Source organism: Procambarus clarkii, chromosome 40 (genome assembly GCF_040958095.1).
Source record: "Procambarus clarkii isolate CNS0578487 chromosome 40, FALCON_Pclarkii_2.0, whole genome shotgun sequence".
Lineage (NCBI taxonomy): Eukaryota > Metazoa > Arthropoda > Malacostraca > Decapoda > Cambaridae > Procambarus > Procambarus clarkii.
This window is the reverse complement of record NC_091189.1, coordinates 38607070-38622670: the sequence shown is the minus strand read 5'-3', so window position 1 is coordinate 38622670 and position 15601 is coordinate 38607070. Positions and strand designations below refer to the sequence as shown.

Below are 15601 nucleotides of genomic sequence, written 5' to 3'. Positions count from 1 at the left end.
GTGTGATACATTAAATGAAAAGTTCCAAAGTGTGTTTGCACAAAATGAAATCTTCAGAGAACCAGACACGATAAGAATTCCAGAGAACAACATAGAGCGGATAGAGGTGTCTAGAGATGAAGTGGAAAATATGCTAAAGGAGCTCAGTAAGAACAAAGCAGCTGGCCCAGATGGAGTTTCACAATGGGTTCTGAGAGAATGTGCACCTGAGCTCAGCATTCCACTTCACCTGATCTTTCAGGCATCCCTGTGTACAGAAATCGTAGCAGACGTGTGGAAACAGGCTAACATAGTTCCAATCTACAAAAGTGGCAGCAGGGAAGACCCCCTCAATTATAGACCTGTATCATTGACAAGTGTAATAGTGAAAGTATTGGAAAACTAATCAAAACTAAATGGGTAGAACACCTGGAGAGAAATGATATAATATCAGACAGACAGTATGGTTTTCGATCTGGAAGATCCTGTGTATCGAATTTACTCAGTTTCTATGATCGAGCCACAGAGATATTACAGGAAAGAGATGGTTGGGTTGACTGCATCTATCTGGACCTAAAAAAGGCTTTCAACAGAGTTCCACATAAGAGGTTGTTCTGGAAACTGGAAAATATTGGAGGGGTGACAGGTAAGCTTCTAACATGGATGAAAAATTTTCTGAATGATAGAAAAATGAGGGCAGTGATCAGAGGCAATGTATCGGACTGGAAAGATGTCACAAGTGGAGTACCACAGGGTTCAGTTCTTGCACCAGTGATGTTTATTGTCTACATAAATGATCTACCAGTTGGCATACAGAATTATATGAACATGTTTGCTGATGATGCTAAGATAATAGGAAGGATAAGAAACGTAGATGATTGTCATGCCCTTCAAGATGACCTGGACAAAATAAAATAAGTATATAGAGCACAACTTGGCAAATGGAATTTAATGTTAATAAATGCCATGTTATGGAATGTGGAATTGGAGAACATAGACCCCACACAACCTATATATTATGTGAGAAATCTTTAAAGAATTCTGATAAAGAAAGAGATCTAGGGGTGGTTCTAGATAGAAAACTATCACCTAAGGACCACATAAAGAATATTGTGCGAGGAGCCTATGCCACGCTTTCTAACTTCAGAATTGCTTTCAAACACATAGATGGCGATATACTAAAGAAATTGTCCACGACTTTTGTTAGGCCAAAGCTAGAATATGCAGCGGTTGTGTGGTGCCCATATCTTAAGAAGCACATCAACAAACTGGAAAAAGTGCAAAGACATGCTACTAAGTGGCTCCCAGAACTGAAGGGCAAGAGCTACGAGGAGAGAGCTAGGAGGAGAGGTTAGAGGCATTAAATATGCCAAAACTAGAAGACAGAAGAAAAAGAGGTGATATGATCACTACATACAAAATAGTAACAGGAATTGGATGCTTTTCGGTAGGACTGGTCGAGGTGGGGGTACCTGTTCCTCTTCTCCCGGTCCAGCTGTTGCTTCGGGTTCTGGCTCGGTTGGAGCCCATTCCCACGAGAGTAGTCCTTATGGTTCCTTGGTGGCCAGCTCAGCTTTATTTTCAGATGCTGCTTGATAATTGTCTGAACCCGGGGAGTTTTCCCATGGCTCCGCCTCTTTCGGCATGTCGGACCGGCCCTGTACGTGACTGGTTCGGCCTTCTCCTCGGCTTTTCTCGTCTGGTATTTTGACGCGGGTATCACCATGTCTGGGGTGATCAGGTGGCTTTGTTGATGGTGTCCCACCTGCGAACTTCGTCTCGGCGACAGTATGACGTTCCTGGTGTTGCTATGCACTTTTTCTTGCTCTTCGTAGGTTGTCTTCCCTTTCTCATCGGGTTGTCTTGTCCTTTCTTGGGTTTTCAGGACTACAGTTTTTGATGTTTCTTACTGTTTCCTCGTTTTGTGTGTCGCTGGCGGAGCCGCTCCGGCTTGCGTTCGGGGTGGACGTCACATCTGCCCCGTATTGTATGCTCTCTCATATTTTGTTTCACCTCCGGCCTGCTCATGCGTCGCCGGAGCCGTCCTGGTCCTTGATCAGGGTGCCTTCTTATCTTCTCAGTTTGCGGTAGCCCCTTCGGTCGAGACGGCTGCTTTCCGGAGGGGTTCTTGGGTTATTGATGCTTGATTGGTTTGTTCGGGGGTGTGTCCTGTGTTGTCCAGTTGCGCTTTTTTGCCGTTCCTTGCGTACCATGTCTGGGGATGCGCTTTGGGTTGATCCGGTTCCCCTCATTCCCTGTTTCAGGGCTTGGGGCTCCCAGGTCGTCCACAGAGTTTTTAAGTCTTCGAGCCTGCGGTCTGTCCTTGCGCCCATGCTGTTCGGACGTTTGCAGCTTTTGCGGCTGTGTTGGTGACATCTTGGGCTCATTTCGGGCGCAGGGATTGGAGGGTCACACAGGTTCTTGGCCGTCCATTCCTTATGCAGGTCTGCTCCTGTGCGTTCTTGTTGCCTTGGGTCGCAGGTTGCAGCCTGTTGTCTCGACTTCGCGTTGCGGAATTTGTTTTGGCCACCTCCCGGGTCAGCCCTCTCTTTTCCTTCTCTTTAGGTATGAAGCTCCAGGGAGTCGTAGGGGCTCCCCACAGAAAACCAGCGTTGAATGTAATAAAACGCCATTTTCTGGGTGAGCCCCAGAGGCTCCCTGGCAACCCTCCCTCCCACCAGTCGGTGTTTTTTTCGCGTTGGTTGAAGCTTAGCTTCTGAACTAATGCTAGGCAGCCGGCGCGGTAGGTCCGGGGCTCCCCCCTTCCCCTCTCGGGGCGGGGAGGGCTGCGCGGATGATCAGCGCGGCAGTAAAGGGTGATGTTTGCTTGTTTCCTTGGGATTTTAGGGAATTTCTACCTCTCTGTTCGTTTTTTTGTTTTAGTTTTTTACCATGTGGGGTTTGTTTTGTTATGCCTACCTTTCTGGGTGTTAACCTCGGTCAATGGCAGGTAAGGAAAACCCCAACCACAAAGGGGTTTTCCAGGGCCATTGCTCCCTGAAACCTCTCTGAAAGGGCAAGGTTCTGGCGCTGGTCCCTGGTAGGTCTGAACTCCTTAGCTAATGTCCTGGTCTAATATAACATACATTAGCTCGATAAGCTCCAGGGAGCCTCCGGGGCTCACCCAGAAAATGGCGTTTCATTACATTCAACGCTGATTTTTTTTTGCGAATGCTTGATTTTATGCGCATGGGAAATGTCACAATAAACTCCGCGTATCACAGTGGTTAAGGAAAAGTGGGCAATAACTTGAATGTGTTTGAATTGTTTTCAAACACAAGATGTTGAATGATGCCCTTATAGGGCTGTTAGAGTTACCTCCCCCTTTTTGGAGGACAGGTGTGGATCACTAATTTCTCTGAGCTTCAGTAGTAGTAAGGGAACGTTTAAAATTCCAATTTGGCAGCAGCATGCTGTTTCTGGAAACTTTTCTTATTATGGCCACTCAATAGCTCGATTGATAAGAGCTTCAGCCTCACACGTGTGGGGTCCACGGTTCGAGTCTTCTAGAGCCCAGGTGAATGAAATGGTGAAATGTTAATGTTAAAAGAGAAAATTAGTTCAGTGGGTACAAATGGCTAGGAGACTGGGCATAAAATACTAAATTTCATTCTCTTATTCTCACTGATTGGTAACTAGGGATAGTGTGACAGATAATATATCAATGATTGAAGCCAGTTTAATCTTTCTTTCTATTGATTTTGTGAATAGCTTTGAATAAAACTATGTAGTCTATAGTTTGTATTCATAAGAATTTGTGAGTTGCAATTAAAAATATCTTTAGAAATGTCTGTCAGTAATGTACAGTACATTTATTTATCCACAGGCAATCAGTGACAGAGGTGTGGTGGCACTGGCAGAAAACTGTATAATGATACGGTACCTGTGTTTGAGTAATTGTATGCACTTAACGGATACCAGTTTAGTAATTCTCTCACAACACTGCACGCAACTTGAGACCCTGGAAGTAGCCGCCTGCTCACAGTTCACCGACAATGGCTTCCAAGCTTTAGCTCGGGTAAGTTGTAGGTTACCTTCTACTTTTCTGCATGCATGTATGCTAAAAATTTGCTTTTATCTGTATTTCGTTAAACAATGAGTGGTATTGTATGCTTGTGGGGTCCCTCTATTCCATTAACAGTACAGTATACTCTTTCTATGGGGAGCCCTGTTAGCTCCCTGAAGCTATCCCACTGGTATAGTGCTATGTTAGTTGGGATCATCAGTCGCAAAGTTCTTGTTGCCTACTGGGAACCAGAGCCAGAACCTGGCCCCCCTCAGAGAGGTGCAGAGAGCAATGGCCTATGAGCACTTTACATTTAAAGTATGGCATACTTTCTGTCAACCTGGAAAGGACCCAGAAAGGTGGGTAAATCAAAACAGACCACTGTCTGGATACAAGTTGTGAGCTGTGTCCTCAAAATAGCAAAAGAACTCCCCCAGAAAGAAAACAAACTAGCAACACTTCTTCCAACTAGCCACCTCCTCATTAGTGCTACCCCCCACCTTCCACAGGGGAAGGGAAAGCCTTCCCGGGTGAGCTGGCAGCCCACCAATTTAGTTCTTGACTGATGTGCTTGGCTGTAGGATGTCGTTCAGGCCGCAATTTCTATTCTAAATTTTTGCCTCAATGGTTGTTCCTACACTTGTCGAGTGCACTGACCTGGAGTTCAGGGTACTGGAGCTGCATGGGTCTAGGGACATCTTCCCTAGGTGCCCTGTGAGTACTGCCATTGGGTGGTCAGGGTTGTCTTTCCTGAGGCACTTGGGAATCACTTCCTTTTAGAGGGCTTCCTTGCTTGTGGTGATAATCACCCTTGGGGTTGTCTGGGGTCTTGGGCTGTCTGTCTTGCCCTTGGTTCGGGGGTGTTTGCTGGTGGTGAGCACTGCAGCTGGCGCAGCCTGCATTATTCTCATGCAACAGCTGATGTTTCTCTCTAGCTTCTAGTTTGCTTGTTGTGTGATTTTGAGGGTTTCTTTTGTTTTCATTCTGGCAGTTTTTGTATTTTGTTGCAGAAGAGGTCTGCTTAACATTTTATTAGGCTTAGCCAAGTGGTGGTGGTCCTCTGTTGCCACCGATGTTACACGACTGCTACATACATGGTTTCCTAGCCTAGCTAGCCCCAGTGCCTGAGCTTCCTGTAAGGCTTATTCACTCATAACCCCTAAACTGCGCAAAACATCATATGAAGTTTGACATTGAGCTCAGTTTTTTTAAATTTTCTGAAACTCTTTCAAATGTTTTGTGCATAATCTACTAGGCATGGGGAGCAATGGCCTATAGAATCTCCCATGTGGTTGGAAGCATTCTATGTCTGCTATCAACCGGGTCTGGCACCCAGAAAGGTAAGCATCCCAAAACAAACCCCTCTTCTGGTGAAAATAAACCGAACAAGTGGATAGAACTTCCCTAAAAGAAACGAGCAAACGAGCATGACATCACACGTTGCCGCGCCGCTATCTGCGCAGCTCCCCCCTCCCCGGGAGTGGGAAGGGGGAGCCCTAGGTGCCCTGTAAGTACTGCCCTTGTGGCTTGGGGTTACCTTCCACAAGTTCCTTGGGTTCTGCCTCTGCTAGGCCATTTACTGCTTGGTTTTTGGCCTCCCTTTGTGTGCTAGTGTGTTCTGTCTCCCTTATTCACCTTAGGATGAGGGGCAGTTTTGCGCTGGTAGGGGCGCGGGGTACTGCACAGCTTGTTTTCACAATTCATAGAGGCCGGCTCTGTTCTACCTGGGTACGCTGTCCTCTTGCGGGGTTTTCTTTTTCTGTTTGTTTGTATGCCTGTGGGGGGGGGGGTGGGGTCTGCCTTGGTTCTTGCCCCCTGTGTACTGAGTACATTCTTCCAGTGGTTCTCCCTGCTAGGTCCCCGTGAGTGTATACATCCTGGGGGTTCAATTTTTAGAAGGTTGTTTGGTATACTTGGGCACCAGTTAGCAGTTCCCTGCCTGGAATTACCTGGGCGTGAGTTACGTTAAACGCTCAGGACCCTGTGAATCCCCTTGGGGACACGTGGGTCCAATGGATGTGTCCCCGGAGTCCCCCCCTCGCTTTGTGCGAGATCAAGGGTTGCTCGGTCCTATTGACTCAGGGTGACCTTCACGGTTTTTTCCTCCATCTGTTGCCTGTGGGGTCGGTGGCACCTTCGACCCGGAGTCCTGCGAGTTTCATTGCTTGTTTGTGATTCGGTTACTCGGTCTTATGCTGATTATGCGGGTGCAGGCAGCACGGGCATTGCACATTGAGTTCAGGTAGTGGCAACGCGCTGGGTTGTATGCTCCCTGGAAGCCCCGAGGCTGCCCCATTTTAGGTTGTTGTGACGGGGCTTGGGGGTGATGGTTGCTTTGTTTTTGTTCCTTCCTCGCCCCCTTGTCTTTTACCTGTTGTGGTTTAGTCTGGCCCCCCCTTCCCCCTTCCTCTCTATATCCGGATCCTTTCCATCTGTGGGTTTGGGGTCGGAGCGAGGTTTGGAGGGTCTTGAGACTTGGGTGGTCTCGGGGGTTTCCCCTTCCGGGGTAGCAACGGAAGCATTCGAGCCTGTCCCTCCAGCCGGGTTGTATGAGTCTGCCAGTAGGCTCCCTTCCTTAGTAACTTTCCGGCTGCCCCGGCCTTTTCTATTGAGAATGGGGCTTTGGGGGGACAACTCGGCCCTAGGGTCTGCCATGGAGGTTCCCGGTGTTGGGGAGGGGCTGACTTGGGGGAGCCTCGGGCCCCGTTGGACCCCGCTGGCATTTTCAACCCTCAGTGCAGGGCTTGCGGTTACGGGGAGTGGGATTTTTCCTTCCCCCTCTGCATACGAGTTTTTTGGCGTCGGCCCCTCCCCGGGTTCGGATCCTTGTTCCTTAGGGTCTGTTTAGTTCTGTCCTATTGGTGGGTACTTTTCTCCATTTCTACCCCCTTTTCTTTGGGGCGGGACTTCTCCGTCATGGAGGAGTCATGTTCCCTCTGTTATCGGGGTTTCTGCATGACTTTTAGTCTTGGATGCGACTCTCCTTTCTGAGCCTTCGTGATATTGTTTGCTTCTGTGGGATCTCGGGGGTTCGGGAAGATCTTCGATTCTTCTCTCAATTTTGGAACATCTATCGTCTTCTAATGAAGCTTACCTCCGGTCTTTTTTGGACTCGTTGGTCCTCTTCCGTGCTTCTTGTTTTTTTATACTGTCTCATTCTTTCGTGGTTGTTTCTTCTCTCCATGCACTGTCCTGTGCTGCATAGGGTTGCCAGATTGGGCTCCTTGTAGCCCGATTGGGCTACTTGTAACCACAGAAGGGCTATGTTATGTATGTTTCCCTCCTTACTGCTCTTTTCATCTCCTGTTAACAGCTGCCCTGTGTGCTCTGAAAAGGGATTCAATCATTAACAACACTATTTTGTCTAGTTTTCTAGTCAATTTTGTGTTTTTCTTTTATTGGCTCACAACTTCTCGCGACCCACATCTGGCATCCTTGCCTGCGCAAGTGCTGTGGTGGTTTGTTTTGATGTGGGCGGTGTGCATGTGTGCTGGTGTTCTGCGTCCTTTTCTCTCAAGTGCTTTGCCTCTCACTCCTCTCCGTTCTCCAGTCCGTGCCCCGTGGCTACTGGGGGTGTTTTGGATTGCCGCTATAGGGAGAATGCCGGGTTTTCCCTGCGTATGGGTGTGGGGCTCCTCCTCCTCTAGCCTACTCTTCTCCTGCATGTGCGGCTTTGCCTTCTTTCACTGGCGGTGCTCCCGTCATCTTCTCGGCTATGTTGTGTTGTGACACGCTCGTGCCTAAATTCTGCAGGCGAGTTTCTGCGGTCTGGCGTCTCTTTCAGCCAGGCGCTGGTTCGTAGTTTTTGGCTACGAATATATGAACATTGGAACACAGGTGACTGCAGCAGGCCTCTTGGACCTTATGAGGCAGCTCCTATTTATACCCATCCAGTCCCACTCTTATGGATGTATAGCCCATGCTTGAGTCCGGCACGGGGCCCCACCTTCACCAGGTTATGAGGTACGATGGTGGGGGTGTATGTTATGGGGTACATATTACTGTGTCAGGATGTTATGAGGTGACACTTTGCTGCAGTTTTTTTTACTGTGGTTGCGTGTTGGGGATTGGTTATGGCATTTTGTTTGGCCTGTCTTGCAGTGTCTGGCTTAGCCCTTCCATATACATTGGTTTCTCTGTGCTTCCCTAGTTGTTCTTCCCTAGTTGTGTTTTCAGGAGTTGAGCTCTGGTTTTTTGATCCCGCTTCTCACCTGTCATTCGCTGATGTGTGGGTTCTTGTGCCTGCTGGGCTCTATCATGTCTCCGCTGGAAGCTGTGTGTGGTGTCATCCTCCACCACATTGCTTCCTCATGCATTCCGTTTGTCTCCTACTCTGCCACTGCTTCCTTCTTTCCAACGTTTCTCTGGCTCATTGGGCTCTCCTTCCACCAGTGTCCCATGGTGCATGTGCCCCTGGGGTCTTGTAGTCGGTCTTTCTCTACCCTATCGATTTCTTTTCGAATCTGGAATGTGGTGATCTTGTCCTCGGCGCTTGTACTCTTTGGCTCGGGTACTGGTTTGGTGACATACCTTTGCACCTTTGATTCTATTTGCTACACGTTGTTGTGTGTTTTGTTTATGCCTTCCTGGCTTCCCTGCCTGTTGGCGTTTTACGGTCTTGTGGTGTCCCTTCTCTGGAGTCTCGCATCGGAGCTGTCATCTCCGATCGCCTGGCGGGCTCGCTGGCGTTGGGAAGTTTTTCTGTATGGCAGGCATTCCATCTCCTCCTTTGCCAGCTTGGGTTTCTGGCTCTGCTGGCTCCTTGGTCACACCCGAGATCTTCTCGTGGCTCAGCCTTCTGTCCCTTCTTTGGTAGCTACGTTAGTTGGCTTGGTCTTGTCCTTCTCTTGTGGAGGTTCGGGGCTGTCTTCCTTTCGGTATTGGTGTTACGTCTGTGCTGTTTCGCAAGCTGTCTCAGGCGTTGTTTCACCTCCGGTCTGCTCGTGTGTCACCTGAGCCATCCTGGTCTTTGGGCAGAGTGCTCTTTTTTTTTCTCTACGGTTTGTTGTGGCCCTTTCTGTTCGGGATTGTTTCTCGGAGGCTCTTTTTCTGTTGGCGTTGGCCTCTAGGGGTCTAGTCGGTGGGTTTCATGCTCTCCTCTGGCGCAGGGGTTTTCTGCTCCTTCGGTCATGGCGACAGTTTGTTTGTCTGCAGCCGTCTCCTTTACTGGCGGTGATTGAGACTGCTTCTTTAGGGAGCCGGTCAGCCGAGCGGACAGCACGCTGGACTTGTGATCCTGTGGTCCTGGGTTTAATCCCAGGCGCCGGCGAGAAATAATGGGCAGAGTTTCTTTCACCCTATGCCCCTGTTACCTAGCAGTAAAATAGGTACCTGGGTGTTAGTCAGCTGTCACGGGCTGCTTCCTAGGGGTGGAGGCCTGGTCAAGGACCGGGCCGCGGGGACACTAAAAAAAAAGCCCCGAAATCATCTCAAGATAACCTCAAGATAGGGGTCCTTCAGTTGTGGATGCTTGGTTGGTCGGGCCGGGGGGTGCATCATTTTTGTGAAAGGTTGCGGCCCTCCGCCGTTACTTGCGTCCAGAGACGCGCTTTGGGTTGCTCCGGTTTCCCTTCTTCCCTGTTCGCGGGTGCCGGTCTCCCAGGTTGTCCGCAGGGTTATTCAGGTTGGCCAGCCTGCGGTCTATCCCCGTGCCCGAGATGTTCGTAAGTTCGCTGCTTTTGCTGCCGTCTCAGGCAACATGTCCTGGGCTGACATTCGGGCGCAGGGCTTTTGGGGGTCGAACAGGGTCCTGGCTACTCGTTACCTCGTGAACGTTCCAGGGGCCGAGTCAGGCCTATGTCACTTTAAGTCGGCAGTTGCAGCCAGTTGTCTCGAATTTGAGTTGAGGAGTGAGCAGCGACTGCCTCCCGGGTAAGTCCCTATTGTCTACCTCTGTGGGTAGTTAGCTCCGGGGAGCCGACGGGGCTTCCCCCAGAAAACCAGCGTTGAATGTAATGAAACACCATTTTCTGGGTGTGACCCGGAGGCTCCCTGGCATCCCTCCCTCCCTCCTGTCGGCGGTTTTTCGCATGTTTTGACATCCATCCTCAGAACTGACGGGTGGATAGCTGGTGTGGGGGGTCTGGTGCTCCCCCTTCCCCCACCCGGGGAGGGGGGGAGCTGCGCAGCCAGCGGCGCGGTGATGTGTGACATCATGCTCATTAGCTCGTTTCATTTAGGAAAGTTCTATCCACTTGTTCAGCTTTTGGTAGCAATATTTTCACCAGAATAGGGGTTTGTTTTGGGATGCTTACCATTCTGGGTGCCTGACCCGGTTGATGGCAGACCAGGCAGATGGCAGACCAAATAGAATGCTTCCAACCACACGGGGGTTTCTATAGGCCATTGCTCCCTATGCCTCTCTGAAGGGGCCAGGTTCTGGCTCGTGGTCCCCAGGTAGGTCCACCGAACTCCATACACATGACTGATGCCAAAGTCTGACATTATCATATCAGCCTAGTAAGCTCCGAGGAGCGTCCGGGCCTCCGTACCCAGAAAATGGTGTTTCGTTACATTCAACGCTGGTTTTCTGTGGGGGAGCCCCTACGGTTCCCTGGAGCTTATCGAGCTAATGTATGTTATATTAGACCGGGACATTAGCTAAGGAGTTCAGACCTACCAGGGACCAGCACCAGAACCTGGCCCCTTCAGAGAGGTTTCAGGGAGCAATGGCCCTGGAAAACCCCCTTGTGGTTGGGGTTTTCCTTATCTGCCATTGACCAGGGTTAGACACTCAGAAAGGTAGGCATAACAAAACAAACCCCACATGGTAAAAAACTAAAACAAAAAACCGAACAGAGAGGTAGAAACTCCCTACAATCCCAAGGAAACAAGCAAACAAGCAAACATCACATTTTACTGCCGCGCCGATCATCCGCGCAGCCCTCCCCGCCCCGAGAGGGGGAGGGGGGAGCCCCAGACCTACTACGCCGGCTACCTAGCTTCAGTTCGTAAGCTAATGTCAACCGGGATAGGCGCTTCTCTGGCCTCAGTTTCCTAGGCGGTGTTTGCCTTGTGTGGCGTTCACTGCTGTGTGTTGTGTTGTGTGGTGGCCAGGTGTTCCTCATCAGTACCAGGGCTGCATGCGCTTAGGGGCTTCCTTCCCTAAGCGCCCTGTGAGTACTGCCCCTGTGTGACAGGGTTATCTTCCCTGGGGCGTTCGGGAACCATTCCCATAGAGGTTCTTGCTTCTCGACATTTGCCTCGCCCTTGGGACCAGCTGGGGCTTGGGGCCCTTGTTTGGCCCTGGGTAGGGACTGGTATTGTGCTGGTTAGGGCGTCAAGGTGTTGCGCGACCTGCCACCTAAGCGGCAGCCGGTTCCTGTTGCCTCTGGAGACGGTGTACTTTTGCGGGGTTTTTCTTTTGTTTTTATATTCATTTGCCTGGTGGGGGTTTGCCCAGTGTGGTTATAGTTCCACTGGTAGTGTTTAGTGGCTAGGCCCCCACGATTGTACACGTCGCAGGGGTTTTCAGTGCTATCCTCTACCCCTCTTGTTATTTTTGGGTTTCTTAACCGGTTAGCAACACCTTGCCCGGGCTTCCCGTAGCAGTCAGCCTAAGAGCCCTGGAAACCCCTGTCTGGGCTCGGTGGACCATTGAATGTGTCTTCCGGGTTCTAACCCGTCTTGTACGGGATCGTTGGTTGCTGTGCCCTTGTCTCCGGGTGGCAGTCTCCACTTTTTCCTCTGTCATGTTGCCTGTTGGGTCACTGACACCTTGACCCCGGAGTCTTGCGACAGATTCTCTGCCTGTTTCCAGTACTCTCCTGATGTTATTACTGTTCAGAGTACAGGCGGCATCCATGTTGCAAGCTAGGTTAGGTTGCTGCAACACGCTAGGTTGGTTTCCCACTCGGATGCCCCGAGGTCGCCGAGGGTTTGGTTAGGTGCTGTTCGCCCCTTTGCCTCCCTGTTACCCGGCTCCGAACCGTCTGTGGGTTTCGGGGTCGGGGTGGGGTTTAGTTGGGGCCGAGACTCAAGCGGTTTTCGGGGCTACCCCATTCGGGTTGGGGATGGAGGTTTTCGAGTCAATTCCTCCTGCCAAGGCTTCTGGGTCTTACTAGCAGCCCTTTCTGTCTGCCTTTCCCATGGACTCTTCTTTAAGGGCGGAGGGCTTGGAGGATGGCTCTGCCTCAAGGCCTCTCTTGCTGGTTCTCGGGGCTGTGGGGGATGCCTGCTAGCAGTTCTGGAGCGGTTTGCCCCTGCCTGGGTTTTCTGCTTTTGGGCGGAGTTTTTCGCCCATCCAGTCTGCTTGTTTCCCACTTTTGCTGGCGTGTTTTCATATCTTTTGCGTCCGTCACAACCCTCTGTTCTGGTGGCCATTTTATTCTGCTGGTTTCCCGGCGTGGCCACCAAGGCAGCGTTGCGGTTTGTTTACATGCGTCTGGGTGTGTGAGCGAGCGTCTTTGGTGAGCTTTTCGCCTCCCTTCAGGGGTTTTATTCTCCTGTTGTCGTTTCTTTGTTTTTCTGGTGTTTTCTGCCCGTTTCCTGTTCAGTGTCTCTGGCTGTTATGCTTGCTCCCACACCTTGTCCTTCAGTTTTTGGTCTGTTTTGACCATTTCCCTGGGGGTTCTGTCTGGGGGCTGTGCTTTGCCTTGCTATGATGTATCTCCGCCAGCAATTGTGGTGGTTTGGGCTGTTGCTCGAGAGTTTGTGAGGGAGCCTGAACTGTGCCATGATGGTCTACCCGCCGGATCGGGTGTTGCTTCGTCGGCTGTTCTGGTTCCTTCGGGGATGTCCCTTCTGCCTCTCTCGCAATCGCTGGGTTCGACCCCCATGGGTCTTGCATTGGCTGCTGCATCACCGGCTTCCTCTTCGGGTTTTTCAGGGTTCAGTTTCTTGGCACCTACCCGAGCCCTTGCCAGATGTGTTCATGAACGTGTCATGAACGCATCCGTGTTCACGCACAGAACACAGGCATTTGTTCTTGGCTGGGGCTTTGTGACCAGTGCTCACCAGGCCAGCCAGGGGCAGTGGAGTCTGTTGGTTCATTGCCTGAACTCCATTGAGTCTGGCTCACAGTACAGCGTGGGAGTTCGCGGCGGTGTGGATGTCACTTCAGTGGGTTGGGGTCACTTGCGAATCGACAATCAGGCTTCATTCGGACTGTTCCTCGATGGTTCATTGCCTGAAACGAGGGGGTTTGATGCTGTCCTTGGCTCTTTGGGACTAGTCACTTCAGGTGACTTGTCTGCCGAGTTCATGGGTTTGGCTTTCCAGGCAGTTCACATTTGGAGGGTGTCCAATGTCTTGGCTGACAGCCTGTCCCAGTTCATTACCCTGTCCACGGTATGGTTGGTTGACGCCAGCTCATTCAGTTGGTTCTGCCAGAGGTTCGGGCCTCCGGAAGTGGATCTCTTCGCATTGGCATGGTAGAGGCGTCTCCCGTTATACGTGGCGTCCATCCCCGACTGCGATGCCGTTGGGGTCGATGCCTTTCGGCTTGACTGTGCAAAGTGGGGTTGCCTATACCTCTTTCCCCCCCTATCCCCCCTAGTTCTCTTTCAGCAGATCAGTCCAGCCCGGTATGAAGCTAGTTCGGTCTTCTCGAGTCATCGTGTCTGGTCTGTTTCACTCGAGTCTATCATCACGTGTATGGTACGCAGGTGGCTTCGTTATTGGTCTCCCACCTGCGTGCTTCGTCTCTGCAACAGTATAAAGGTTCCTGGTGGTCCTTCTGTTTTTTCCTATCACTGTGTAAGTGTTCTTCGGTCTTTGATAGGGTTGTTTTGTCCTTTCTTTCTTGGTTGTTCCAGGACCGCCATCGTATGCCGAATACTGTCGCCTCGTATTGTGCGGCGCTGATGGAGCTGCTTCAGCTTGCTTTCAATGTTGATGTTACTTCTGCCCTGTTCCGCAAGCTGTCTGGTGCGTTATTTCACCTCAGACCTGCTCATGCACCTCCTGAGCCATCTTCGGACCGGGCGCTCTCATTTCTCTCTTCTCCTCGGTTTGTTGTGGCCCTTTCCGTACTGGATTGTTTTTCTAAGGCACTTTTCCTGTTGGCATTGGCCTCTGGGGATCGGGTTGGGGAGCTTCATGCTCTTCTCCGGCGCAGGGGTTTCTGCTCTTTCAGTCCTGGTGGTCATTTTGTTCAGTTGTAACTGTCTCCTTCTTTTCGGGTGAAGAATGAGATGGCTGCGTTCTGGAGGGGGCCTTGGGTCATTGATGCTTGGTTGGTCAGGTCGGGGGTGCATCATGTGTTGTGTCTGGTTGTGACTCTCCGCCGTTTTTTGCACGCCACGGCTTTGGTGGCCAGGGATGTGCTTTGGGTTGACCTTGTTTCCCGTCTTTCCTGTTCCCGGGCTCTGGTCTCCTAGGTCGTCCGCAGGGTTATTAAGTCTAGCCAACCTGCAGTTTATCCCAATGCCCAGGACGTTCGTAAGTTTGCTGCTTTGGCTGCCGTCTTTGGCAACATGTCTTAGGTTGACATTATTTCACAGGGTTTTTGATGCTCGAACAGGATCCTGGCAGCTTGCTGCCTGGTGAATTTCCCTGGGCCTAGTCGGGCCTGCATTGCATTGGGTTGGCGGATGCAGCCGGTTGTCTCGACTTCGCGTTGGGGAGTGAGGTCGGACCGCCTCCCGGGTAAGTCCCTGTTTTTTCCTTATCTTTGGGTAGTTAGCTCCGGGGAGCCGACTGGACTCCCCCCAGAAAACCATCGTTGAATGTAATGAAACGCCTTTTTCTGGGTGAGTCTTGAAGGCTTCCCTGCATCCCTCCCTTCCCTCGGCCGGTAGTGCTTTTTGCGTTTTTGACATCCAGCTTAAGAACTGAAGGTTGGGTCGCCGACACGAAGGTCTGGGGCTCCCCCTTCCTGGGAAGGGGGGGGGGGGTTGTGCTGACAGCGTTGTGGCAACATGCAACATGATGACGTTATGCCTGTTTGCCAATTTTTGTTTGGGGAGTTCTGTCCACTTGCTCGACTTTCTGTAGCAATAGTTTCACCAGAATAGGGGTCTGTTTTAGGGCGCCTACATTTTTGGGTGCCTGTCCCGGTCGATGGCAGATATAGAATGCTCCCAACTACATGGGGGTTTCTATAGGCCATTGCTCCTTGTGCCTCTCTGTGGGGGGGGGCCAGGATCTGGCTCGTGGTCCCTGGTAGGCAAGAGCTCCAAGCACATTGAATGATGCCAGAAAGTTATACATATCCATTCAGCCTGGATTGCTCCAGGGAGCCTCCAGGACTCGCTCAGAAAATGGCATTTCATTGCATTCAACGCTGGTTTTTATTCCGTTGCTATTTGCGGAGTCTGCAGTTGTGCAGTCTCTACAAGCGACTTCAGCTGGTTGCCGTCCTCTGTCAGACTTGTTGGTCCTCCTGGGGGGGGAGGGGGGGGCCTTCCTGGAAGGGTCATGTCAGGGCTCAGGGTTCTTCTCGTCATGGTAGGTCAGTGGTGCCATATTTGGGGCAGGCGCAGCCTTCGGTTCTGTCATTTCTGGTCAGTGCAGGTATCGTCCTGTGCGCCGCTTAGGTTCTCATCCGGTGTGTCGGCCCTTTTGCAGTTCGTCCGATTGACAGGGCAATGAGGGGGGGAGGAGCTTGTTCTGTTTACTCGCAACTGGTCCCACGATTGTGGGCCCTTCAGGTCGTTTTGTGTGGCCTGTGGTGGC

The 15601-nt window shown here is 51.1% G+C and overlaps 1 protein-coding gene across 3 annotated transcripts in view; it reads left to right on the top strand.

Moving 5' to 3' along the window:
- Positions 1 to 15601, top strand: part of LOC123758036 (F-box/LRR-repeat protein 20) — a 446116-nt gene that overhangs the window by 284244 nt on the left and 146271 nt on the right. For all 3 annotated transcript variants that reach the window (XM_045742212.2, XM_045742214.2, XM_045742215.2), the window contains one exon: positions 3806 to 3997. In XM_045742212.2, coding sequence (XP_045598168.1) covers positions 3806 to 3997 — 192 coding nt within the window. The remainder of the gene's footprint in view (positions 1 to 3805; positions 3998 to 15601) is intronic.